Genomic DNA, 25,661 nt, shown 5'->3' with positions numbered 1-25,661 from the left:
TTTTTAACACTTATTTTTTCCTCTTATGAGTGCTACAACACTGTCTGTACAGTTACTAAAGATTTCACAATATTTTGACACTGGAACGTAATATTCCCGTTCCGTATTGCCGCACGTTTTGTTTGATTTCCTACTGAATTCTCACAGAAAACACATTTATGGAAGTCAATTGGGGCCACCAGGATTTGAATTTGAAATGCCACAAAAAACGGGATTTGAATTTGAAATGTAAAGTGATCACATTCTCAATAGTTGCTACAATTCGCTGTGTGAAATTCACCGTCCGTGCCACCAGGCAGGTTTACTTCAGGTCAGAACTGAACAGCCAGCCAATCCAGTAACGCTTTCTTAGTATGTGACGTCACGTGACGAAGAAAGCGTAACTGCTATTGGCTGGGTGTTAGCTTCGGACCTGAAGTAACCCTGCCTGATAGCACAGACGGTGAATTTCAGACAGCGAATTGTAGCCACTTGAATTGTTAACATTGAGAAGTTACACTGAAATACAACCATTGAAAATGTGATCACTTTACATTTCAAATTCAAATCCTGGTGGGAATAATTTACTTCCATACACATTGCCCACATCTAGTTGTAAACCGAAATAAAATCAAAGTCACGGGATATTCAATCTATACAAAAGAGGTTCTTTCCAAGCGATCCGAACTGCCGCCCTGGCGGAACATTGGTCCAGCCCGCACACTCTGTCTGTGCAGCCCGGCTGGGCGCCGCGGCCTCGGCTCGGACTTTCGTCGAGACGCTCTCACAAGGACGAAGTGGTCGAGTCCACCACCTCGCGACCGTTGCACACCGCTGGCACGTAGTTGGCGGCGGATCCTGACGGGTGTTGAAAACAAATTGTTCAGAGCGTGTCGCTTTTGCGCGCCGTTACGAACGTTTCATCAGGCAAGGAAACATTTTTGGCCACCTCAGAAGAGTTTGGAATTGACCCTGCACCCCTAACAAGGAGAGAACCGCTAAAGTTTAGCTCAAGTTTAGTTTCTTCTTCAATAAACTCCACTGCCTGCTTACTGCCGCGATGGAATGGAATGTGCAATATTTGTGGCTCATGAGTATATATATTTTTAAAAAGTAGTATAAATAATCCATTGGGGGGCGGTGATGGAGGCCCTGTGACTTTTCAAAGTGTCGTCGTAGTTTGCAGTGATGCATATCATGCAGGTGCAGGCACGTGCACACACATAATAGAGGCTGGTGCTCAAGGCAAAAAAAGGGCACCAATCAACAAAATTATTCGTACAATTGCGGAAAAAAAACTTGTCCAAGCCACTTATCCTCACAAGGGTTGTGGGAAAGCCGGAGCCTATCACAGCGAGCTTCGGGTGAAAGGCCGACTGCACCCTGAATTGGTTACCAGTCAGTCGCAGGGCAGATATCGACATCATCACTGAGAGGGAATCGATCCCACGCTGCTCGCACCAAAGGCAGGTGTGTGTACCACGACACCATCAGTGTATGTATTTAACATACTTATTTCTGTTAACACAATATTCAAATTCAATTTGAATATCGGTAATTGAAATGAAATTGATGACAGAGGGTTTTTTTTAATACTGTATTTTCCGCACTATAAGGCACACCTAAAAGCCTTTAATTTTCTCAAAAGCCGACAGTGCGCCTTGTATATGGATCAAAATTGAGCCTTTAGTGCAACTCCATCTAATGGATGCATAACGTAACCCCAGCCTCTACTGTAGCGTCTATTCTATGCGCCTTATCATGAGGTGCGTCTTATATATGAAAAAGTCTTAAAATAGGCCATTCATTGAAGGTGGGCCTTATAGTGCGGAAAATACGGTACTTGTGAAAGTAGGAAAAAAGATGGAGCAAAAAGGCCACTATTTTTCATTCAGGGCAAAAAGGTCAGGTGCTTGACCCCCACCTAGCGGCTATGTGTGCACGTGCCTGTAACATAGTGTCGTGTACAGTATAACTACGAATAATCGCTGGAGTTAATGGTCGGGTGAATGCGAGCACCTTTGGAGTAACTGGAACTGGGGGCGGACGCGGACGCCGACACGGTGGCACTGAAGCGGTTGGCTGTGACCCGCAGCGAGGCCACGTTCTTCTGAGGCTGGAACAGAATGATGTGGACCTTGGGAGCGAAGAGGCAGCCCAGGACCACGGAGCCGCTCAGACTGACAGAAATACACATGGTGGTGGTCTGGACCTGCCGGGACACACGGGTGAGTGTTCGGCCCATTTAATGTGTCTTTAGGATCACTTGAATGCACCGTCCCTGTTCCCACCAACCCCCCATTATCACATAGCAACCAGGAATTCATTAGTCCCCCGGCCAATTAAATCACCAATTAAATACAGGCTGCACTGGCAAATCCTCAACTGTTTAAGGCGCTTTTCCCCATTTTGTTCTTGGAAGTAGTCAGTTACCTCTTGATAAGGTTTTAAAAAATGAATAACAAGAGGTCCTGCAGTTTACATGAACAGTGTATCCAATAGGTCATGTAATATGTACCCTATTTTGACAAAGTGACGTTAAATCCTCTCTCATTTAATAGTGTTTTGAGGAGATTTTTAATCGACAACTACGAATTTTCAGGGGCGCTGCAATTTTCGCAAGTCACATGATCTATCTGGGCGTATGCGACGTGTTACATGCCGTTCCAAACGCTCGATTACATGGGACAGCATTTATGTTTAGCGCCGATTTCTCAGATTTATCCTCATCTGATGGAAAAAATATCAGTATCGGTTGATCGGGAAGACGGAGGAATGCCTCCATACAGATTTGAACCTGTAGCTGGAATTAATGTTGAATATTTAGATGGTTTCTTCGCGCGGAATGAGGCCTACGCGCGACATAAATGCGTGAACAAAGGACCCCGGGAGCTCTGGGGCGGCAGCCGCGGATGGTTTTTCAAACGGGAAAGACGCAGAGTCTGACGAGCGAGCCTCCCCTGACGTCGAAGCTCGGCTCGCGGCCCGCCTTCAGTGGCTTCATTCCGGGGCTAACGGCCTCCGCCGCCTGGAAGCTCGGACTCTGCGTCATTCCCGTCTGATGAGCCATCCGCGGCTGCCGGCCTGGAGCTCCCGAGGGTCTTTGTTTACACTCTTATGTCGCGCGTAGGCCTCCGAGTAGTAATACTCTGCGTCATTTCCGCCTGAAGAACCATCCGAATATTCAACTTTAATTACAGCCACAGGTTCAAATCTGTATGGAGGTATTCCTCCGTCTTCCCGAACAACTGATACTGCTGTTTCTTCATCAGATGAGGATAAATCCGAGAAATCGGCGCTGGGCATAAATGGTGTCCCACATAATCGAGCCTTTGTTGCGGCACGGTACACGTCACATACGCCCACGTAGGTCATGTGACTCGCGAAAACGGCAGCGCCCCTGAAAATTCCTAATTGTCGATAAAAATCTTCTCAAAACACTATTAAATGAGAGAGGTTTTCACATCACATTGTTAAGATAGAGTACATATTACGTGACCTATTGGATACATTGTTCATGCAAACCAGTGGAATTCCCCTTTAAGAACATCATGTTAGGGAGCTTTCTATTAATTTCATTTCATTGCAGAAGTGCAAGGCCGTCGCAACCAGAACAGAAAACTGGGCTGTCAAACGTACGGCAGGCAAGAACCCTAACCCGTTGAATCGTGTCCAAAACAGACCATTAACGTTTTTCAATAAATGTTGCACGGGAGATCGGCGACAGCTTGAAACATTTGATATTGTTGCACTTGTGAGCGCTAAAAGATGTATTTAGATATTTTAAGACGCTGAATATTGTAAAGCACAGGCATCGAACTGAAGGCCCGGGGGGGCAGATCTGGCCCGGCACATGATTTTATGTGGCCCGCAAAGGCAAATCATATGTATCAACTTTCATGATTTTTGTTCAAATCCGTAACAAAACTTCAAACTGCCATATCATAAATGATAACGTCGAGCTACTACAAGCATTTTTGTGTTGCCAAACAACAAGAGTTGAAAAACACATTACTCTTGATTTCTGATTCCAAAACAAGTTCATAAATTTCACATGTAAATTTGACGAGGCGGTTAAAATATTTTATGGTCCCCCAGTCATAACGGCCCTCCGAGGGGAACCGTAAGTCAAATGTGGCCCGCGACAAAATTGAGTTTGACACCCCTGTTGCAAAGTATTAGTCATCAGCTTCAGTTCAAAAGAGGTCTGTGGAACTCTTTTATGATTTTTTTTTTTTCCCCTCCTTGCTTTGTATGACCTGGTTGAGGTTGTCAAGAGTTCCAGAATATTTATGTACATTTTTTTAAATCTTTGTAAAGCTCAAACATTTGCTTTATCTGTAGTAAATGTGATACATGGATCAACTGTGATTTGTAAATTGCACGGATAAATTAAACAACTGTTTCATAATAATATTGAAATCAAAGTATTTTTTTGTGAAGAAAATTCAGATTGCTCATATTATTTGCAACAAGTAGTAGTAGTTATAATTATCATACTGTACACTCTAAATAAAGAACCCGAGTTGTCCACAGCCATTCGCAGGGAAACATTTAATATGATTGGCTGTGAGTATGTATTTCCACTACTGCTACAACTACTATTAATATTAATAATACGCTTTAATGATGACTATAGAATATAGTAAGTTTAATCACAATAGGTAAATCCAAAGTAGTATATTGTATATTAATGAATTAAATCTTTCGTTTGCCCTTTAAGGTCAAATTCAATGTACACCGAGATGTAGGGGTTGAACGTGTGCACTAAGTGTCAGACCCTGAAGCCTTTTTGGGTGATGGGGGGGGGGGGGGGCACCTTGCTCAAGGGCACTTTGGCAATGAATTCAAGAAATGTAGAAAACACCAGTTTGTTCCACACAAACAAGTACAACGTCGACCAATGGAATTGGAATCAAGTCTGAACCTTGGAGCCCTTTTGTCGTAATATTTCCATTTTTTTCTTCAAGCATGAATGTTAACGTACTGTACTGTAACGGTCACCGTGGGTAAGAATGTAAATGGCATGTAGCTGGAATGGACAGCCAGGGCCATGTTAGTCATGCTTCAGCCTCGAATACGAGCAGACTGTTGGGGTCGTGCACTTCTCTGCCATCTCTTGAGCGCCGCAGTTCAACAACTTCTATTTGAAGATGCACAGCGTGAGGTGAATATACACCCCCATACACTCACCCCCACAAGACCTCCAAAATATACTCAACAGGAGCCCTCACACATTTCAAGTCTCACCTGGATACATAATGTCGGTTGTAAAGCAGCAATACTTCAGCAAAGAATCCTGGTTATTTTTCTTCTTCTTCTTCGCTTGTATGGAGCCAATAGCCTTATATATGATGTATATATATATATATATATATTATATATATATATATATATATATATAATATATATATATAGTTTTTTTTTTTTTTTTGTTCTTTTGCTATGGAAGTATACCTGAACCTTTGGAGTTTGAATTTGAAGATCTAACAGCTTTTTTTTTTTAACTGAATTTCTCACTGAATTTTCTCAGCATTGAAATTCCCAACAGATTATTTTTTCAACATCAAAATTAACCATGGAAAAAAAATGTAACATCTCAAAATATTCAGTCTAAATATATTCAGTTAAAAAAAAAAATCAGTGTAAAAACATTCAATGTCTAAGTCTAAAAAAAATGTAGCTGCGAAAAATTTAGAAGACACGTCTGGGTAACCAAAAAGAAGCAATCGATTCATATCTCAAGTCACTGCATTTTTTCATTTTTCTTACTGATCACATGCATTCTATTCTCAATTATGAGGCTTCTATCCTCAACCCGCATATATGGTATTACTGTAATTCCCAGCCTACGGAGCGCACCTGGTTACAAGCCTCACCGAGTACATTTGTAAAGGAAATAGCATTTGGTACATACATACGCCGCAGCTGTGTGAAAGCCGCAAGTGCCCACATTGAAACCTGCATTGAAACATGATATATTTACAAAGAAAGACAGTACGCAGAAATAGTTTAACGCTAATGCTAGCTAGCTCTGCAATAACGCTAGTGCTAACGCTAACAGGGCCAATTAAAATAAACTTTACCGTTAAATATCACTGAGACATCACAATACCACAGCAGCAACATGCTAGTGCAGCGCTAAACCTAGCGGAGCGCTAACAGGGCCGGTAAAAGTCACTTCCTCGCCACAAATATTCCACCGGACTCATTCTTACCTTTTCCGCTTGAGTGCCCCCTTGCGGGCGTTAGAAAAAAATGCACAAATTAGACGCATCACCGCATAAACTGCAGGGATGAAAGCGTGTGAAAAAAGTCACGGCTTGTAGGCCGGAAATTACGGTAAATCCCTACAGAATGTGATACAACAAAATCAGCCTTTGCCAAATGGTTTGCAGTAACGATTAGGATTAGCATGATTGCATTTTAGCTAAAAAAAAAAAAAAAAAAGAAGCTAACTCCCTTTCAGCTCACACATACATCATGTTGTATGTATATTACACATCTAATACTGTCTTTGAAATCACGTACTGACTGGCTGTATTGTTTTTGGCCAAGTTTATTTGTGGCTCAACCCTGTGTCCATCCCAGTAAATGTCTGTGTGAAACATTGGCGGAAAACATAGTTCCAGGCCGAATCTTTTTCATTTGTTTGTTTGTGGAGCTGCATTGACCTAGAGTATTTTTTTTAAGTCAACTTAGTCGAGTTATTCAATAACGCATAGATAAATATGTATAAACATAGTTTTTCAGTGGCCCAACTAGTGACTAAAATGAGTTTGACTCCTCTGGAACGACAGTTACCCTGTAGTCGCTGGCCGTGACGTAGAAGATGGGCTGGAAGGCGAGCCAGATGATGCAGGTGGTGTACATGGTAAAGCCGATGAACTTGGCCTCGTTGAAGTTTTCCGGGCACTTCCGCGTCTTAAAGGCGTAGACGGTGCAGAGGACGATGAGGACGCAGTTGTAGGTGAGGGACACGAGCATGCTGGTGTCGCGGCTGTTGCACTTCAGGGTGACCACGTCTCTCCGCTCCGGGCTGACCTCCTTCCTCACGCCGGGCACCTCCACCAGCAGCCAGATGACGGCCACCAGCAGCTGGCAGGAGATGAGGGCTCCGCAGATGGCCACCTGGGAGGCCGGGCTGATGAAGCGCGGTCGCTGGGCGCCGTCCTTCACGCCGCTGAAGATGCGGGCGATCCGGTTGGTTTTGGTGAGGAGCGCCGAGTAGCACATGGCGAACGACGTGCCCAGGCCCAGTCGGCGGAGGGTGCAGACGGCGGTGGAAGGTTTGGCGATGTAGATGAACGTCATGCTGTAGCACATCAAGACTCCCAGGAGGAGGATGTAGGAGAGCTCGCGTCCGCTCGCCTTCACCACGGGCGTCTGGTTGTGCTTGAAGAACAGACCCACCACCGACAGGGTGCACATTATTCCCAAGCAGGAGATGGTCACGGGCCCGATGGCCCAGGCGTCCTCCCAGCGGATGTACTCTTCGGGCAGATCGTAGCAGCCCGTCAGGTTGTCCAGGGGCCACTGGCCGAAGCCGCAGTCGGCGCACGTGAACTCGTCCTGCAGGTACTGGTAGGGTTGGCAGGGGATGCAGATCCAGCAGCACACGTCCCCGGGCTGCATGCTCTTCACCTCGTTCTTCCTGCAGGGGTCGCTACACTGGGAGGTGGGCGGTGCCGGCCCCCGCCAGCTTACCAGGCTGGTGTTCAGGGTCAGGTTCTGGTCCCAGTAGCCCACCTTCTTGTAGACGAACTTCCCGTCATCTTTGTGGTAGTGGAAGATGTTGTAGCGACTGATGCTGTCGCCGACCGAGTCGAAGCGCACCATGTTTTCTGTGTCGACGGGTCGAAAGGGAGCTGGGAGGAAACCGATGAAAAATGAGAAGCTCACTCATTTGCTTGTGAACTTTTAACATCTGAATTACGTACAGTGGAACGCCCGATGCCCAAAATACAGATCAACCAATCTTTTCAATAAAAAAATAACGTAACAGTGATGCCACACAAGACATGTTTTGGACCAACCTCCAATCCTGGTTTTTTTCCTGTCTTCCTAATCTTCTATGCACCTTCAAGCACTTGCTTTAGTTACGACTATAGTCGTACGTTGTTTGGGTAGACATGTGAGCATAATGTTATGAATACGCTCGCCCATTTTGTTTACTTCCATGGATTTGTCCGCTTGCACTGTGGTCGCACTGGCAGACGTATCTGATATTCTGTGTTGCGGTATGGATCGACCCTGGACTCAGATTTCAGGATATCCAGTTCCACGCGTGTTTTTCTCTGTATGTTGCCATCATGCAAATCCAAACAAGGCCACATGGCGAAAAAAAAACACAACTGGGTCACTTGAACTATCTATCCATCCAGTTCCTGAGCTGCTCATCCCCACAAGGGAGCCTATCCCATTTGTCTTTGGACAGAAGGGAGCCAGCCAATCGCAGGGCATACAGAGACAGACAACAGTCGCACTCACAATCCCACCTCGGGGCAATTTAGAGTGTCCAATCAATGAATGTTTTTGGGATGTGTTAGTTCACATATTCACATATAAACCTTGTCAGACCTGTGGTTCTCACACTATGGTACAATTTATTAACCATAACTCAACATAATATTGCATTAAATGACTATGTTGTGTGTGGCACGGTGGAGAACCCGGAAAGCGTTGGCCTCACAGTTCTGAGGTCCCGGGTTCAATCCAAACCTGCGTGTGTGGAGTTTGCATGTTGTCCCCGTGCCTGCGTGGGTTTTCACCGGCCACTCCGGTTTCCTCCCGCATCCCAAAAACGTGCAAGATTAATTGGAAACTCATTTGTGATGTTAGCATCACATAAATCCGATATCCTTGCACGCATGCAACATCTCTACATATTTCACTTTTTCTCTTGTAGAGGTGTACAGGTGAGGCAAGACAACTTCCGAAAAATGTTCATGAATTGGAAACACAAATGCCTTGGATGAAAAGTGCCCGGCACGTTATTAAATCAGTGTGTTTTCCTTTGCTCACCTTCAAACTTGGTCTTCAGGATGAACTCCTTGTAGAACCTTTTGCCGTTGCCTGGTTTCATCGCTTCGCAGACCTTGGACGCGTTGGAGCACACGGCTTGCCTCATGTTGTGGAGCGCGTAGGCCATGGCGTAGACCGCGTTGACCACGAACATGATCTTGGACTCCTGCTCAAAAGTGCCGTCTCTGAGGCTGCGGTCGCTGCATCCGTGTTCCTGGAGGCTGCAGCCGAAGCGGTGTTCCCAGAACTCTTTGAACCACGGGTTCCTGGTGTTGGTGTACGGGTTCAGTTTGGTGAAATAATCTTCAAACTCTCTGATGGGATACGAAGCCAGCTCGATGGTGAAAGCGCCGTCGGCTGCCGTCTCGCTGCCCCTCACCACGCTCTCCTGCGCCCCCCAGCCGTCACTGGCCACCCAAATGAAGGTGACTTTCATGCGGGCGGCCGCCACCAGCAACTCCCGGGCATCCTCGCTGCGGGTGAACATGATGACCACCTTGGCGTTGGACTTCTGCTGCAGGGATCGGATCACGTTCTCGAAGCCCTGGCGGTTCATGGAGCGGCTCACCTTGGCCGAGGTGGCGATGCAGATTTGGTGAGAGCGGGCCTCCTCCTGGAAGGCGTCGATGCCCGTCTCGCCGTAGTCCCCCTCCGAGGCGACGGTGGACACGTACGTCCAGTTGAAATAGCGCAGGATCTCGGCCATGGCTTTGGCCTGGTAGAAGTCCGCAGGGACGGTGCGGGCAAAGTAGTCGTAGCGGGATTTGTCACTCAGCTTGGCGCTGGTGGAGGCGTAGCTGATCTGAGGGATCTGGAACAGTCGCAGGAGGTTGGCCACCTTGACAGAGAGACCAAAGGGGGGTTACTGTATGGATCTTGTTCACTAAAAAATTTGTAAAACGCGTAAGCTTTTTATGACCTGTCTGTGGCTTCTCTCACGCGTATTAAACATTTATCTTTAGTTATGTTGCAGAATGCTTGTGGGAATTGTCCACTTGGGGAGTTTCATTTAGAAGGACTTGCCTATATGTGCAAAAGTGAGACGTTAGCATTTGTTCATTTGGATTTTGGCCCCTGCGGTAACTGTTTCAGTCTCCGCTCGCACATTCGTTTCACGTGAGAGGCACAGGAATTTTCTGGAATTGAATAACATTTATCTATGCACATGCCTCCTACACAGTGGGGAGTTGATACTTGTTGGTTTTTTTTTTTGTTCATTTTACAGATAACACCTTCTTAACACATCACGTGAGGCAAAACTGCCAAGTTGTAAGATGCAAAAACAAAGTGTGGAAAATAAAGAAACTGCACATTCATTTATTGGTCTTCTACCACCATTATATGCACACAATCAACGATTGCATTATGGGGGCTATTTAGTCATTTGGGGCCCCAAGGCAAACCCAGTAATGGCGCCCTTCACAGACGTGTACGACAAAGAATTTGAATATTAATGTCTTTCATCAACTTAAAAGTGTGTACTTGAGAAAATTCTCTTTTATTCTGAGCTGGATCAAGTTGTTGTAATCCTTCTTGATAATTAGAATTATCTCAACACGATTCCTGTAATTGACAATTAAATTAAATTGCCATGAAATACATTTCCCTTTTTTCCACCACCTTAATAGAGCTTGTGAACCTACGTCATAAAATCACGTGACTTTTGTTTACCTCACCATATTGCCGGTCGAACAAACCATTCTTCTATGCTTAAGTCAGTTGGAGACGACACAAAAATATGTCTTATAGCATGACGGCCAGAGTCTTGACCGACACCGTTAGACATTTAGAAGGTGAAAATAAATGAAGGTACGTGGAAAAATTAGATAAACTCGGCATAGAGGACCTGTATTTAATGCCAAAGTCGATGTTTTTGCTGAAAAGAAATTGGACTGTTAATTCACTTCCGCTTGTTTTGGACAACTGGATATACACATGGATCTGGTGAGTAAGTCGTTGATATTTACACGGAAACAAATACTTTGTTACTGGATCTGTTCTCATCAGGAATAAATCCCACATAGTGACGTGACATTATGACGGCTCGTGAACGCGGAAGCGTGTTCGGCCACACGTTAACCTTTGCCGGAATCCATCGAGTTTTTCAGCTAGTATTCAATACAAATACCAATATTTAAATAAACGATCCCTTGTGTTACACAAAGTAACATTCATTAACTATCATTGAAAAAAAAATTAGGACGGAGTCATCTCCACGGAACGTACACGGAAGCGATTGCGGCCACACTTAACCGCCGTAAACCTCTGCCACTTTTAACACGCATTGTTCTCAAATGAGCCACTAGTGCTCCTTGTATCCAGTAATTGGTTACACAAATTCAGTGTCACCGTGACAACGGTTGAAGACTTTGGTAGTTTTAATGACATAAAAAGGTTGTTTTCCTCTCGTCTTCTCTTTTGAACTCTTCAAGAATAAAAGTCAAGTCTGTGTATTGACAGTAAGGTGGAATTGTGCGTTGCACGAGAATGAAGAGAGAGCGTTCAAAAAGACAACAATAAATGAAACATTGTGATGTATACTTTTGGATTAAAACTGAAATAATGCTAACTCCTTTAAACTGCTGAAAACTTGTAGTTTTGTTTTTAAGTAATGTACATTAAAATACATGTGAAGATAAGTGGTGAAAACATATGTAAAGATCTAAAATCAGATTTCAGACTCTATGTACTGCCATCTCAGTTCTTTCAAACTTTCCCCAGAGACGGCGCACAATAAAGTCAGCCTTATTCCGTTCTCTGATTGGTTGGCTTGAGCAAAACTCGTTACGCCCTGAAAACAAATCTCAAAGACAGAAAGCTTCATTTGCACTTGATACATATTCATAAGACTCCTTCCAAATGAATGAACGTGTTTGTCTTTTAGTTTGTGTAGGCTCATGTTTGATCTATTTTTACGTCTTATAGTAGTAGTGGTGGTGGTAGTAGTAATACTGGTGGTAGTAATACTGGTCTTTTCACACAAGTTGTTTACTTGAGCTGGTATTTGTGTGCTGCTGAAGGCAACGTATGATAATTTTTCATTAAAGACAAAATTAGACATCCCTCCTGACAGGGTTTTTACAATAGAGTCAGGTCATTATCGTGGTGACAAAGCACAGATTACAATCCAGGCAGGGAAGTGCCAAAAAAAAAAAAAAAAAAAAGTATTTTTCTGTGGAGCCTCACGAGACGTCATGGTGATTATTGAGCACACACAAGCTTATTATGCATCCCTCTAGCATCATTGTAAGCCTGGATGCTTTCAAAACAATGACGTCCTCATGAGTCTAATAAAAAAAGGAAAAAAAAAAGTCCCCTCTGATCATTGAGCCCCATTAGAATGTTTTTATTCAAGATAATTCATTCGTGCCACAACATCATCAGCACAATCTGCAACGGTAGAAGGTAGATTAAAAAAAAAAATGGGGTAGGCTTAAGGTAGTCAGGTACACTTGATGTGTAGGGTAGGAAGCTATGTAATTTTCAATTCCATGAGCAGCTTTAGTTAGATTCCGAGTTTTCGACTATTGTAAAAATATTATGTGTGTATTTTTATTCTTTATTCTTTTTATTTTCCTTCCATACTTTTAAGTTATTATGATGCAGATCTCTTGTGATGGGGAATTCTGAAACGTTTCAAGGAGTGCCTATATAAGGACGAGAAAGACCATCAAGTATTTGTAGGGACAAGTACACAGATGCCTTCTGCCTTTCGTCTTTGGACATTTCTGGAACATTCGTTTACTTGGAATATTCGCTGGAAAGAACATTGGCCTGTTTGTGAATATTCGTTCAATGTTGGTGACTATTTGCCGTTTGGCTTGACTACTAGGTCTTTGCTGCAATTACAGCTGCAAGTCTCTTATCAGTTTTGCACATGGAGAGACTGAAATTTTTGCCCATTCTTCCTTGCAAAACAGATTGAGCTCAGTGAGGTTGGATGGAGAGCGTTTGTGAACAGCAGTCTTGAGTTCAATAAACTTTGTATATAGTTCAGTGGTTCGAGTCGTGGTTTGGTAAACCAGGGGTCGTGAATTCGTATCTCACTGGGGCCTCTATTCCCCAAGAGGGGTTGCGTCAGGAAGGGCATCCGGCGTAAAAACTGTGCCAAAGAAATATGAGCGTTCGACTGAGATGACACGCTGTGGCGACCCCTAAAGAGACAAGCTGAAAGAAATTTACCAGTCTTCGGCTCTGCCCACAGATTCTCGATTGGATTCGGGTCTGGACTTTGATTTGGCCTTTCTAACACTTGGATATGTTTATTTGTGACCCATTCCACTGTAGATTTGTCTTTATGTTTGGATCATTGTCCTGTTGGAAGGTAAAATCTCTGTCCCAGTCTTTTGCAGACTGCAGCAGGTTTTCTTCCAGAATGCTCCTGTATTTGGCTCCATTCGTCTTCCCATCAATTTGAACCATCTTCCCTGTCCCTGCTGAAGAAAAGCAGGCCCAAACCATGAGGCTTCCTGTCACCACCACATTTTGACCGTGGGGATGGTGTATTCAGGGTGATGAGCTGTGTTGCTTTTACGCCAAACATATCGTTTTGCATTGTGGCCAAAAAGTTCAATTTTGGTTTCATCTGATCAGAGCACCTTCTTCCACATGTTTGGAGTATCTCCCAGGTGGTTTGTGGCAAACTTTAAACGAGACTTTTTATGGATATCTTTGAGAAATGGCTTTCTTCTTGCCACTCTTCCAAATAGGCCAGATTTGTGCAGCGTACGACTGATTGTTGTCCTATGGACAGACTCTCCCATCACAGTTGTAGATCTCTTCAAACAGAACCCTGAGACTATCACAGAGCAGGTGCATTCATACGGAGACTTGATTACACAGAGGTGGTTTCTATTTATCATCATCAGTCAACATCGGATCATTCAGCGATCCTCACTGAACGTCTGGAGTGAGTTTGCTGCAATGAAAGTAAAGGGGCCGAATAATATTGCACACGCCCCACTTTTCAGTTTTTTATTTGTTAAAAAAAAGTTTTAAATATCCAATAAATTCCGTTCCACTTCACGATTGTGTCGCACTTGATTCTTGAAAAAAAAAAAAAGTAATTTTATATATATATTTTGAAGCCTGAAATGCGGCGAAAGGTTGAAAAGTTGAAGTGGGCCCAATACTTTCACAAAAGGCACAGAATATACTGAGCGAGCTGAGACACCAGTAACGCAGGGGAACACTTTTCGCCTGAGAAATAAAAGATGTTCGCCCTAATCAGCACAAACCCCCGCATTCGACCTCGTTCTGCCGCAGCGGCCCAAAGACGAGAAGACGGCACACGCGGCTCCCTACCGCCTCTCGAGGGCCAGAAGTGAGTCAGCGTGATGGATTCAGACGGGCACACCACACCAAAAACCGCACCACGCACCCGGCAGAGCTTCCTCTGTGTGTGCGGTGGGCTTGTGAATTTCTATGAAATGACGTCTACACGTTCATGCTGCATTGGTATGTAACCGGACGGTCTTTTCCGTAAAGCTAGCTGACAAATGGTCTTGCCAACAGAGAAGGTGACAAAAGTATTGACACGCTCTACTTACAGTGAGTAAAAATTGGGAAACATCCATCCATCTTCTTAGCCGCCTAGCCTCACAAGGGTTGCAGGGAGTGCTGGAGCCTATCATAGCCGTCAACGGGCAGGAGGCGGGGTAGACCCTGAACTGGTTTCCAGCCAATCGCAGGGCAGATAGAGTCACAGCCACACTGACAATCACACCTAGGGGCAATTTAGAGTGTCCAATTAATCTTGCATGTTTTTGGGATGTGGGAGGTAGAAAACCCATGCAGGCACGGAGAGAACATGCAAACTCCACACAGGCGGGCTGGGATTTGAACCCGGGACCTCAGAACTGTGAGGCGAACCCTTTCAAGCTGATACACTCTGCCGCCATTGGAAAATATACACAAGTAAAAGGTAAAACTGTTTTTTTTTTTTTTTTTTTACTGTCACTTATATACAACACTACCTCATTTTGATTAGTTCCTCTTTTTTATTAACTTACAAAGTGCTCTTACTGAGAAGAATTTACAAGTCGGATATTGTTTAATAGATACTGTAGTTAGCATTGCCTTGACGTTAAAGTAAAATATCATATACAGCATATATGTACAGCATATTATGCCATAATGGGAAGTAGGTATGTATGCTCGCTACACTATGTAGGTAGGTGGGTTTATGCTCTCTACATAGATGTATGCAGTTGACGTGAATAATTTTATTTAAAAGTCTCACACTTTCATTTTGGCACTCCAACCAGAAAGTCACCAATTAGATTGCTCTTTACACTTCAGTGCTTTCATCCCCGAAAAATTGCTCCGCCTGCTCCGTGTCATAACTTTCACCTCAGTGAGCCCGGTAAGAGATGCGTTATGAAGGATTACATTTCCACAGCCATGAATATTATGAGCTAATTAGATTATCAGTTTTGGTCGCGATGCTCTGACTCGATGACGTATGGATGCGACTTTCTCATCAGCAATAAGATGACCAAAATGCATTCCGGAAACATGGCAGCTATACTACTGAATGTTTGTTTGTTTTTTTAAGCAGTTCCTTTGCTGTGGGTTTTTTTTTCCATTATTTTTTTTTTCCCAAAACACTTAATAAATAACTAAATAAGCCTCAGCAATGATGCCAAATTACTATTTGGTGACTTGGAACGCTCATGGAATTATTTGCAAAAGTTTTAATATAAACTAGCATCCACTAGTTTGTTCAACTGTAGTAAAAAGTACATAAAGTAGTTTGTCTTTTTCATTTAACTACAACACAATATTAGAAAAACAGTTCAGAGTATGGTTCAGTGCAGTTCGACTACAACTCAATAACAAATATATTAGGGATGAACAAAATGAGTCGATTGTCTGATTGACCGCAGTTACGCTGTTGGTTAGCTGAAAAAAAAAAAAACATTAAAAAAGAAATGACTTCTTCTTCTTCTTTTCCTTTCGGCTTGTCCCGTTAGGGGTCGCCACAGCGTGTCATCTTTTGCCATCTTAGCCTATCTCCTGCATCTTCCTCTCTAACCCCAACTGCCCTCATGTCTTCCCTCACCACATCCATAAACTTTCTCTTTGGTCTTCCTCTCGCTCTTTTGCCTGGCAGCTCCATCCTCAGCATCCTTCTACCAATATACTCACTCTCTCGCCTCTGAACATGTCCAAACCATCGAAGTCTGCTCTCTCGAATCTTGTCTCCAAAACATCCAGCTTTGGCTGTCCCTCTAATGAGCTCATTTCTAATCCTATCCAACCTGGTCACTCCGAGCGAGAACCTCAACATCTTCATTCTGCCACCTCCAGTTCTGCTTCCTGTTGTTTCTTCAGTGCCACCGTCTCTAATCCGTACATCATGGCCGGCCTCACCACTGTTTTGTAAACTTTGCCCTTCATCCTAGCAGACACTCTTCTGTCACATAACACACCAGACACCTTTCGCCAGCTGTTCCAACCTGCTTGGACCCGTTTCTTCACTTCCTGACCACACTCTCCATTGCTCTGTATTGTTGACCCCAAGTATTTGAAGTCATCCACCCTCGCTATCTCTTCTCCCTGTAGCCTCACTCTTCCTCCTCCACTTTTCTCATTCACGCACATATATTCTGTTTTACTTCGGCTAATCTTCATTCCTCTCCTTTCCAGTGCATGTCTCCATCTTTCCAATTGTTCCTCTGCATGCTCCGTGCTTTCACTGCATATCACAATATCATCTGCGAACATCATGGTCCAAGGGGATTCCAGTCTAACCTCATCTGTCAGCCTATCCATTACCACTGCAAACAGGAAGGGGCTCAGAGCTGATCCCTGATGCAGTCCACCTCCACTTAAATTCCTCTGTCACACCTAAGGCACACCTCACCATTGATCTGCTGCCATCATACATGTCCTGTACTATTTTAAATACTTCTCTGCCACACCAGACTTCCGCATGCAGTACCACAGTTCCTCTCTTGGTACTCTGTCATAGGCTTTCTCTAGATCCACAAAGACACAATGTAGCTCCTTCTGACCTTCTCTCTACTTTTCCACGAGCATCCTCAAGGCAAATAATGCATCTGTGGTACTCTTTCTAGGCATGAAACCATACTGTTGCTCGCAGATACTTACTTCTGTCCTGAGTCTAGCCTCCACTACTCTTTCCCATAACTTCATTGTGTGGCTCATCAACTTTATTCCCTATAGTTCCCACAGCTCTGAACATCCCCTTTGTTCTTAAAAATGGGAACTAGAACACTTTTCCTCCATTCTTCAGGCATCTTTTCGCCCGCTAGTATTTTGTTGAATAAGTTGGTCAAAAACTCCACAGCCATCTCTCCAAATTGCTTCCATACCTCTACCGGTATGTCATCAGGACCAACTGCCTTTCCATTTTTCATCCTTTGTAGTGCCTTTCTGACTTCCCCCTTAGTAATCATTTCCACTTCCTGGTCCTTCACTCTTGCCTCTTCAACTCTTCCTTCGCTCTCGTTTTCTTCATTTATCAACTTCTCAAAGTATTCTTTCCATCTATTTAGCACACTACCGGCACCAGTCAACACATTTCCGTCTCTATCCTTAATCACCCTAACCTTCTGCACATCCTTCCCATCTCTATCCCCTGTCTGGCCAACCTGTAGAGATCCTTTCTCCCTTCTTTCGTGTCCAACCTGGTGTACATGTCTTCATATGCCTCTTGTTTAGCCTTTGCCACCTCTCCCTTTGCCCTACGTCGCATCTCGATGTACTCCTTTCGCCTCTCCTCAGTCCTCTCAGTATCCCACTTCTTCTTTGCTAATCTCTTTCCTTGTATGACTCCCTGTATTTTGGGGTTCCACCACCAGGTCTCCTTCTCCCCTTTCCTACCAGACGACACACCAAGTACTCTCCTGCCTGTCTCTCTGATCACCTTGGCTGTCGTCATCCAGTCTTCCGGGAGCTTCGGTTGTCCATCGAGAGCCTGTCTCACCTCTTTCCGGAAGGCCGCACAACATTCTTCCTTTCTCAGCTTCCACCAAATGGTTCTCTGCTCTACCTTTGTCTTCTTAATCTTCCTACCCACCACCAGAATCATCCTACATACTACCATCCTATGCTGTCGAGCTACACTCTCCCCTACCACAACTTTACAGTCAGTAACCTCCTTCAGATTACATCATCTGCACAAAATATAATCTACCTGCGTGGTTCTACCTCCGCTCTTGTAGGTCACTATATGTTCCTCCCTCTTCTGGAAATAAGTGTTTACTACAGCCATCTCCATCCTTTTTGCAAAGTCCACCACCATCTGTCCCTCAAAGTTCCTTTCCTGGATGCCGTACTTACCCATCACTTCTTCGTCGCCCCCGTTTCCTTCACCAACATGTCCATTACAATCTGCACCAATCACAACTCTCTCGCTGTCTGGGATGCTCAGAACTACTTCATCTAGTTCCTTCCAGAATTTCTCTTTCACCTCGAGGTCACATCCTACCTGTGGCACATAGCCGCTAACCACATTATACATAACACCCTCAATTTCAAATTTTAGTCTCAAAACTCGATCTGATACTCTTTTCACCTCCAACACATTCTTAGCCAGCTCTTCCTTTAAAATAACCCCTACTCCATTTCTCTTTCCATCTACTCCGTGGTAGAATAATTTAAACCCTGCTCCCGAACTTCAACATTCAAAGTCCCTACACTCAGTTGTAGGCTCTGTGCATTCCTCTTTTTCTTCTGACGCTGGATCCGGTTTCCTCCTCTTCTTTGTCTTCGAGAAATGACTGTATATCTATATTATATACGTATATATACAAACAGTATAATTGAAATTTCATATACATAGTCTACTGAAATAGGGGCATCTTTGTGTGGTCCATGCGCTCCAATTTGTGCAAAAACAGTTTTTTCAAAATAACAACCTATTGAATAATTGTCGGCCGCACGGTGGGTTAACTGGTAAAGCGTTGGCCTCACAGTTCTGAGGACCCGGGTTTGATCCCGGCTCTGCCTGTCTGGAATTTGCATGTTCTCCCCGTGCCTGCGTGGGTTTTCTCCGGGCACTCTGGTTTCCGCCCACATCCCGAAAAACATGCAACCTTAATTGGACACTCTAGATTGCTCCTAGGTGTGATTGTGAGTGCGGGTGTTTGTCTCGATATGCCCTGCGATTGGCTGGCAACCAGTTAAGAGTGTACCCCGCCTCCTCCCCGTTGACAGCTGGGTTAGGCTCCAACATTCCCCAGAACGTTCGTGAGGATAAGCAGCAAAGAAAATTGATGGATGGATGAATATTGTGAATTTAAAGTCAATTTAGTTACCGTCCAGCCTTCCTCAATTATTACCTCGAGAAACCTTGAATTTGATCTCATTAAAATGGAGAGTTGTGCCTTCATGCAGTAGTTGGTTGAAATCAAATGAAACTACTGCATATCAATAGGAAGGATAGTTAGATACTACAGTATTTAGAAACAAAACACGCACCGCATTATAAGGCGCATAGAATCGACGCTACAGTAGAGGCTGGGGTTACGTTATGCATCCATTAGATGGGCTGCGTTCAATATTGATCCATATATAAGGCGCACCTGATTATAAGGTGCACTGTCAGCTTTTGAGAAAATTAGGTGCGCCTTATAGTGCGGAAAATACGGTACATTCCAAAATGCAAGAGCTGATTTTGATTTGTGTACAGTAAGTAATGTACTGCAAGTGTGGCAATATCACCGAGTTCTCTAAAGGTTGGAATATACACTGCTTTTCAATTCATGTCACGGTTATGATTTCAGTGTACTGTATTTTTTTTTTTTTCATCCCAACATGGAAAGTCCATCTGCATGTTCCAGAGGTGTGTGTCAAACGGGAAACACCAGCAGACGACATTCAGGCAGACACATGAAGACCTGCAGCCTTCTCCTCGCTGAACGGCCATGAAAACCTGCTCATGCGTTGTATAATATATATGATACGTACACCAAACAGGAGGTGTGTATAGTGTACTACAACATTTGTGTGCGTGAATCGGTGGTGATTCGAATGAATGTGATGGAATACGAATGAGATCAAATCTTCAATAAGAAATAGTTACTTTATTACGACAAGAACTGGAACTGCTACCACATGGCATTTCCTTTAAAAAAAAGAAAAGACTTCATGTTTTTTATGTTTATGCCATTTTTACTTTAATGTACATCGTTTCTGCGTATGTGCAGAGTTGTAGGTTGTTCTTGGACCTGATCTTCTACTTTTCCTTTCGGCTTGTCCCGTTAGGGGCCGCCACAGTGTGTCATCTCAGATGAACGCATATTTATTTGGCACAGTTTTACGCCGGATGCCCTTCCTGACGCAACCCCTCTGCCTTTAGACAGGGAGAGAAGCTTACAGCACCTGGTATTCCCAGGCGGTCTCCAGTCCAAGTACTAACCAGGGCCAAACCCGCTTAGCTTCCACGATCTGACGAGATCGAACGTTTTCAGGGTAGCACCGCCCTGTTCTTGGACGTGATCATAGATCAAAAATGAAAACAGCAAGACAATGATTTCCTAGTTAGTGAGGGCCCAAGGAGCTGCATGGTAGCCCCACCACCGGAACTGGGATGGAGCTATCAACGGAGAGGGGGGCAGATGGCATGAACAAGCTAGCTAGCCAGCTAGCTAGCAGGCTAGAAAGAATCTTCCTGCCAGCTGTTCCCAGACAAATCATAACCAGGAAAAGAAATGTCTGAATAAAAGAAACACTAAACCACTTGCAACAGAAGTTACACGTAATCTAAAGACAAGTAAGTTTAGACTGATTTAGACTTAGACTAGCAAACACGCGCAGCAAGTCTTGCACTTGCCCAAAATTGAGATAATGCCAATTTTCACGTTCCAATGCAGCTGCACAGAGCACAAAAATAGATTCACGTCTCCGTGTGAAGAAGTCCAATTGACACAAGAACCAAACTCAGTTCATTTGCTCAAACTCCCCTCTCTGATCAATGACTCCACATAAAGTCTTGAACGGGACACGTCCTGCACTTTGATTGTGGCGAACTACACAAACAAATAAGTTCTATTAGGTGATCAATGAGAAAACCAACAAGAAAAACATGCCGCAAACAATGAAGCGATGCAGCTTCCAGTCACCAGCAATTTTGCAATAATTGACCGTATTGGTCCCGTCCCGCAATCATGAGGCCTCGCTTCACTTGTGAGCATCGCTATGATGTGTTAATTGGGGAGCGGAGCTACCGCGCTGTCAGCTGCGTACACTGCGGTAGATGTTCAGGCACAAACACAACACGTTGAGGCAAGTGAGAGGACGAGATTGTGGAAGCTGATATATTTAACAAGCCTGTTATATGACAAAAAAAAAACAAAACAAAAAAAACCACCCTTGTCAAAACAATTCTTGTTTTCACACTGTGCATTCGGCGAAGAAAGCTTCAGTTTAGAGTGTGTGTCCAAAAAGGAGTTTAGCGATGCGAAATTGCACAGTGGGGTTTATACTTCTGAGAATATTTGTGTGTGAGTGTGATAACTTACATAAGGGGCTCATATTGTTACTACTGCATTTTTAATATTGCCGCGATATAGTGCATTTCATGCTTCATAATCCTGATCAATGCCACAATATGACAAGCTTCCCCGTTTGCTTTGTGCTTTCATTATTCAAGTACACGCGGCAGCTTCAAAGTCTTCTTTGTGAAAGCGTCATAGCTTTGACCTGTTTATAGTTATTACCGGTATTATTAATCCTGATGATAAAAAGGGGGGTTGGCAATGTAACTTTTTGTTATGTTTCTTAAAACTCGAGTTATACTGACACTGTTACTAGTACATGAGTGAAATGATCAGTGAAAAAAATCAGCACTCTCTGGTCTTATCTCGCCCGACGAATTAGAGTTTTAGGAACCCGCCAGAAGAAAAACAACCAATGAGAGACAGGAGGCGTGACTGATGAGGGATCAATGCGGCGGACTTCCACTTTGACCTGTTAACTCGGGCTTCGGGATCTTTACCGTAACTAAGTTGTAATACCTACAAATAGAAATCAGTTTTAAAAAGTGCCCACCCCTGGTCTGCCAACAACTGGGCGTAAGACTAGCAAAGAAAAGAAGAGTGAAGGACCTCAGATAGCGGAAAGGACTCAAGAAGTGATTTCTGCTTGGCAGGTGAGTTCATCACCTCTTTTTGATTTTGAATTGATTGTACAGTTAAAAAAAATCAAACTTAAAACTTATACATCACAAATGAGTCATGCAAAAGCTATCACAACCAAGGCTACAGTGCTAAAGCTAACATAGTTTTGCTAGGGCTGCTATTTTGTCGTAGTTATATGCGTTCTCTGTGATGCGTTTGCAGTGACCTTTGAGAGTCCTTCACACGTGGTTGTGACGACAGCAGTAATAAAACTGGTTGTAAGACCACTTTTGGTCTGGGCGGTGCCACCTCTGGCACTCGTCACAGTTGTTGCGTATTCGGCATGTACTTAATTGTATCTATGTATGGAGTTTACGTCACAGGCATTTGCCAGTTCATTGAGTTTGCACTGTGTTACCGTGTGCGGACACTAACTCTGCAATAAAACCCACTGGAGATTATGCCGTCGTCTCGGAGTCCTGCGTTTTGGGTCCTCCCCCGCACCAATGGGACGTGACACTTTATGATGGTTGTAACTTTTTAAGCACAGTGAGTCACGTGCAGTGGTGTGAACAAGAGTTTGAGTGGTCTCCGTATTGTACGTGCCAGGGGTCCAGGGTATCGCCTGCCTTTTGCCCAAAATCAACCGGTTTAGACTCCAGATGACCAGGATTAGCGTAAAAAGAAAATGGATGGCTCGACAGTTAGCATAATGATATTGTAGGCGCAACCTGCATGCGATATGTGGCGTTAAGTGAATGCAAGCAAAGTACAGTACAGTCAAGAAAATAAGTATTTGAACACCCTGCTATATTGCAAGTTCTCCCACTTAAAAATCATGGGGAAGTCTGAAATTTTCATCGTAGGTGCATGTCCACTATGTGAGAGATAATCTTAAAAGAAAAATCCAGAAATCACAATGTATGATTTTTTTTTAATGATTTATTTGTGTGATACAGCTGCAAATACGTATTTGAACATCTGACAAAACCAATGTTAATATTTGATACAGTAGCAGTTGTTTACAATTACAGAGGTCAAATGTTTCCTGTCGTTATTCACCAGATTTGGGATTTTGGCCCGCTCCTCCACACAGATCTTCTCTAGATCAGGCAGGTTTCTGGGCCGTCGCTGAGAAACACGGAGTTTCAGCTCCCCACAAAGATTTTCTATTGGGTTTAGGTCTGGAGACTGGCTAGGCCACGCCAGAACCTTGAAGTGCTTCTTACGGAGCCGCTCCTTGGTTTTCCTGGCTGTGTACTTCGGGTCATTGTCATGTTGAAAGACCAAGCCACGACCTATCTTCAATCCTATGACTGAGGGAAAGAGGTTGTTCCCCAAAATCTCACCATACATGGCCACGGTCAGGTGTTGAAATACTTATATGCAGCTGTATCACACAAATAAATTATTACATGCACCTACGGTGAAAAATTTCAGACCCCTCCATGATTTCTAAGTGGGAGAACTTGCCAGATAGCAGGGTGTTCAAATACTTATTTTCTTCACTGTAAGTACCAAGGGATGAATGCAATCATTCCAAGATTCCCTATTAGTCGGATTGACACTCACTTTTTCCCCATCGGAAATCATGGATATAATTTGCTCTGAGGTCAAACTGTCGCAATCATAAACACTTTAAACTGTAAAGGTATTGTTGAAACCTATACACTTGTACATCTGTAACGCTAATGTCATGAGCAAGGCTGGACCACGGCCAAGAGGGGCGTGGCCTGGCCCCCGCTCCGAAAGGTTTCATCTCTGACACCTGCCGCTGCTCACAGCTGTGTCCCATGAGCCACTGTGATTAGTTTGTAGAGTATGCTTTCCCGCATGTAGGGTTACTCCATCACTGCGCCATTATAGTCCAGTCACGCTTTTGCTCCTTAGTTGACTCACAGTTATCGGACATTGTTTCTCGTGTTTTGGATCCTGCCTTCTTGTAATGCGTTGTTGTGCACAACTTCCGTTGATAATAAAATCCACTGAACATCATGTCCTTGTCTTGGAGTCCTGCATTTGGGTCCGCCCGTGCACCGTTGGTTCGTGACAGCTAACACTTTTAACTATGCAGGTGTGGGAATAAAGAATAAATTTACAACTGGATATCTTACAATAGAAGATACACAAGAGTTAGAGGCTTTCGGATTTTGTCTTTTGCTTCGGATCTTCCCTGTCAGATCAGGATGACCCGAAGGCACGTGGAAAACAAGCGATGAATGCTCTTGCCTTGGAGGCGTCGAACTTCTACTAAATCTGATATTGGCATGAAATTGGAATTGGGCGCTAAGTAGTGTCAACGTTCGCCAGCATTCAAGGCTAATCCCATCCTCCACCAGATGGTTGCGAGTACTTCTTTTGTATGACGTTACGACCTTACAAGGACAAGAAGAAAAGATGATGAAAGTGTCTGATTAGGAGAGAATCCTTGTCAGGCTCACGAGAGACTGATTCATCTTCCATTAGCGTTTCCATCTCACACACAGGTGGACACTTTGCTGCTCGCCAAAGGAGAAACCTCACAGATGGCGGTAAGAGTCGCTTCGAAGTTTATGAGGATCGTTCTTGGCGCTCGTCCCCCGTGTCGCCCCTTTAAAAGGATTGTGTGAACCGTAAACTTTGGAATACACACAAAGTGTTTATACTTTTTGCACAACCTAGTGTTCTCTGAGGCCCGCCGCACACTGTGCCACTCATCTGCACCGACTCAACTGTGATGCAGTGTGCGGGGTTCGCCCGCCATTTTTCATGTGTTCCTACCATTGCTTCATTTGCAAATTTGGACCGCAGGCTAATGACATACTGGAAAATAAAAAAAATCAAAGCATTGGAGAGTCTGTGAAGAAAACGCATGATAAATCGGTCAATGAATGGCGTAATCATCATCAATAGCTTATTTAGTTCTGGTTTCCCTCAGAGGGCCATTACGACTGCGAAACAAAAACATTGAATCGTCTCATCATATTTACATCATCAATTTATGAACTAGTTTTGGAATCAAAAATCAAAGGTAGTGTTTTTTTTTTTTCTTCAACTATTCATGTTTGGGAACACAGGCGTACGGTCATGCTACCCTGAGAACGCCCAAGCTCGTCAGATCTCGGAAGCTAAGCGGGTTGGTTTGCCCCTGGTTAGTACTTGGATGGGAGACTGCTTGGAAATACTAGGTGCTGTAAGCTTCTCTCCCCAGCTAAAATGCAGAGGGGTTGCATCAGGAAGGGCATCCAGCGTAAAACTGTGCCAAACAAATGTGTCTTCAACCAAGATGACACCCTGTAGCGACCCCTAACGGGACAAGCCGAAAGGAAAAGAAGGAAGATGTTTGGTGACATAGAATTGCTTGTAATATCTTAACTTTACCATTTAAGGTACACGACAATTTGAAAATTTTGGTCCCGATTTTCACGAGAATCATGGAAATTGACACCGTCGATTTGGTTTCACGGGCCACATAAAAGCATGTGGCGGGCCGGATCTGGCCCCCGGGCCTTGAGTTTGACACCTGCGTATTGTATCATCCATCCATCCATCCATTCATTATGTACCCCTTTTCCCGGTCGGATCGTGGGG

At 44.0% G+C, this 25,661-nt stretch overlaps 1 protein-coding gene across 1 annotated transcript in view; it reads right to left on the bottom strand.

Moving 5' to 3' along the window:
• Window positions 1–479: 479 nt before the first annotated feature.
• The window catches only part of grm2b (glutamate receptor, metabotropic 2b), a 29,849-nt gene continuing 4,667 nt past the window's right edge, over window positions 480–25,661 (bottom strand). Inside the window, exons 2-5 of the mRNA XM_061833105.1 lie at window positions 9,004–9,841; window positions 6,784–7,847; window positions 1,999–2,191; window positions 480–837 (exon numbers count right to left, since the gene is read on the bottom strand). Of these exons, the coding sequence (XP_061689089.1) occupies window positions 764–837; window positions 1,999–2,191; window positions 6,784–7,847; window positions 9,004–9,841 (2,169 nt within the window). The 3' untranslated portion in view covers window positions 480–763. The remainder of the gene's footprint in view (window positions 838–1,998; window positions 2,192–6,783; window positions 7,848–9,003; window positions 9,842–25,661) is intronic.

Source organism: Syngnathoides biaculeatus, chromosome 10 (assembly GCF_019802595.1).
Source record: "Syngnathoides biaculeatus isolate LvHL_M chromosome 10, ASM1980259v1, whole genome shotgun sequence".
Lineage (NCBI taxonomy): Eukaryota > Metazoa > Chordata > Actinopteri > Syngnathiformes > Syngnathidae > Syngnathoides > Syngnathoides biaculeatus.
This window is presented reverse-complemented; position numbering and strand designations above follow the sequence as displayed.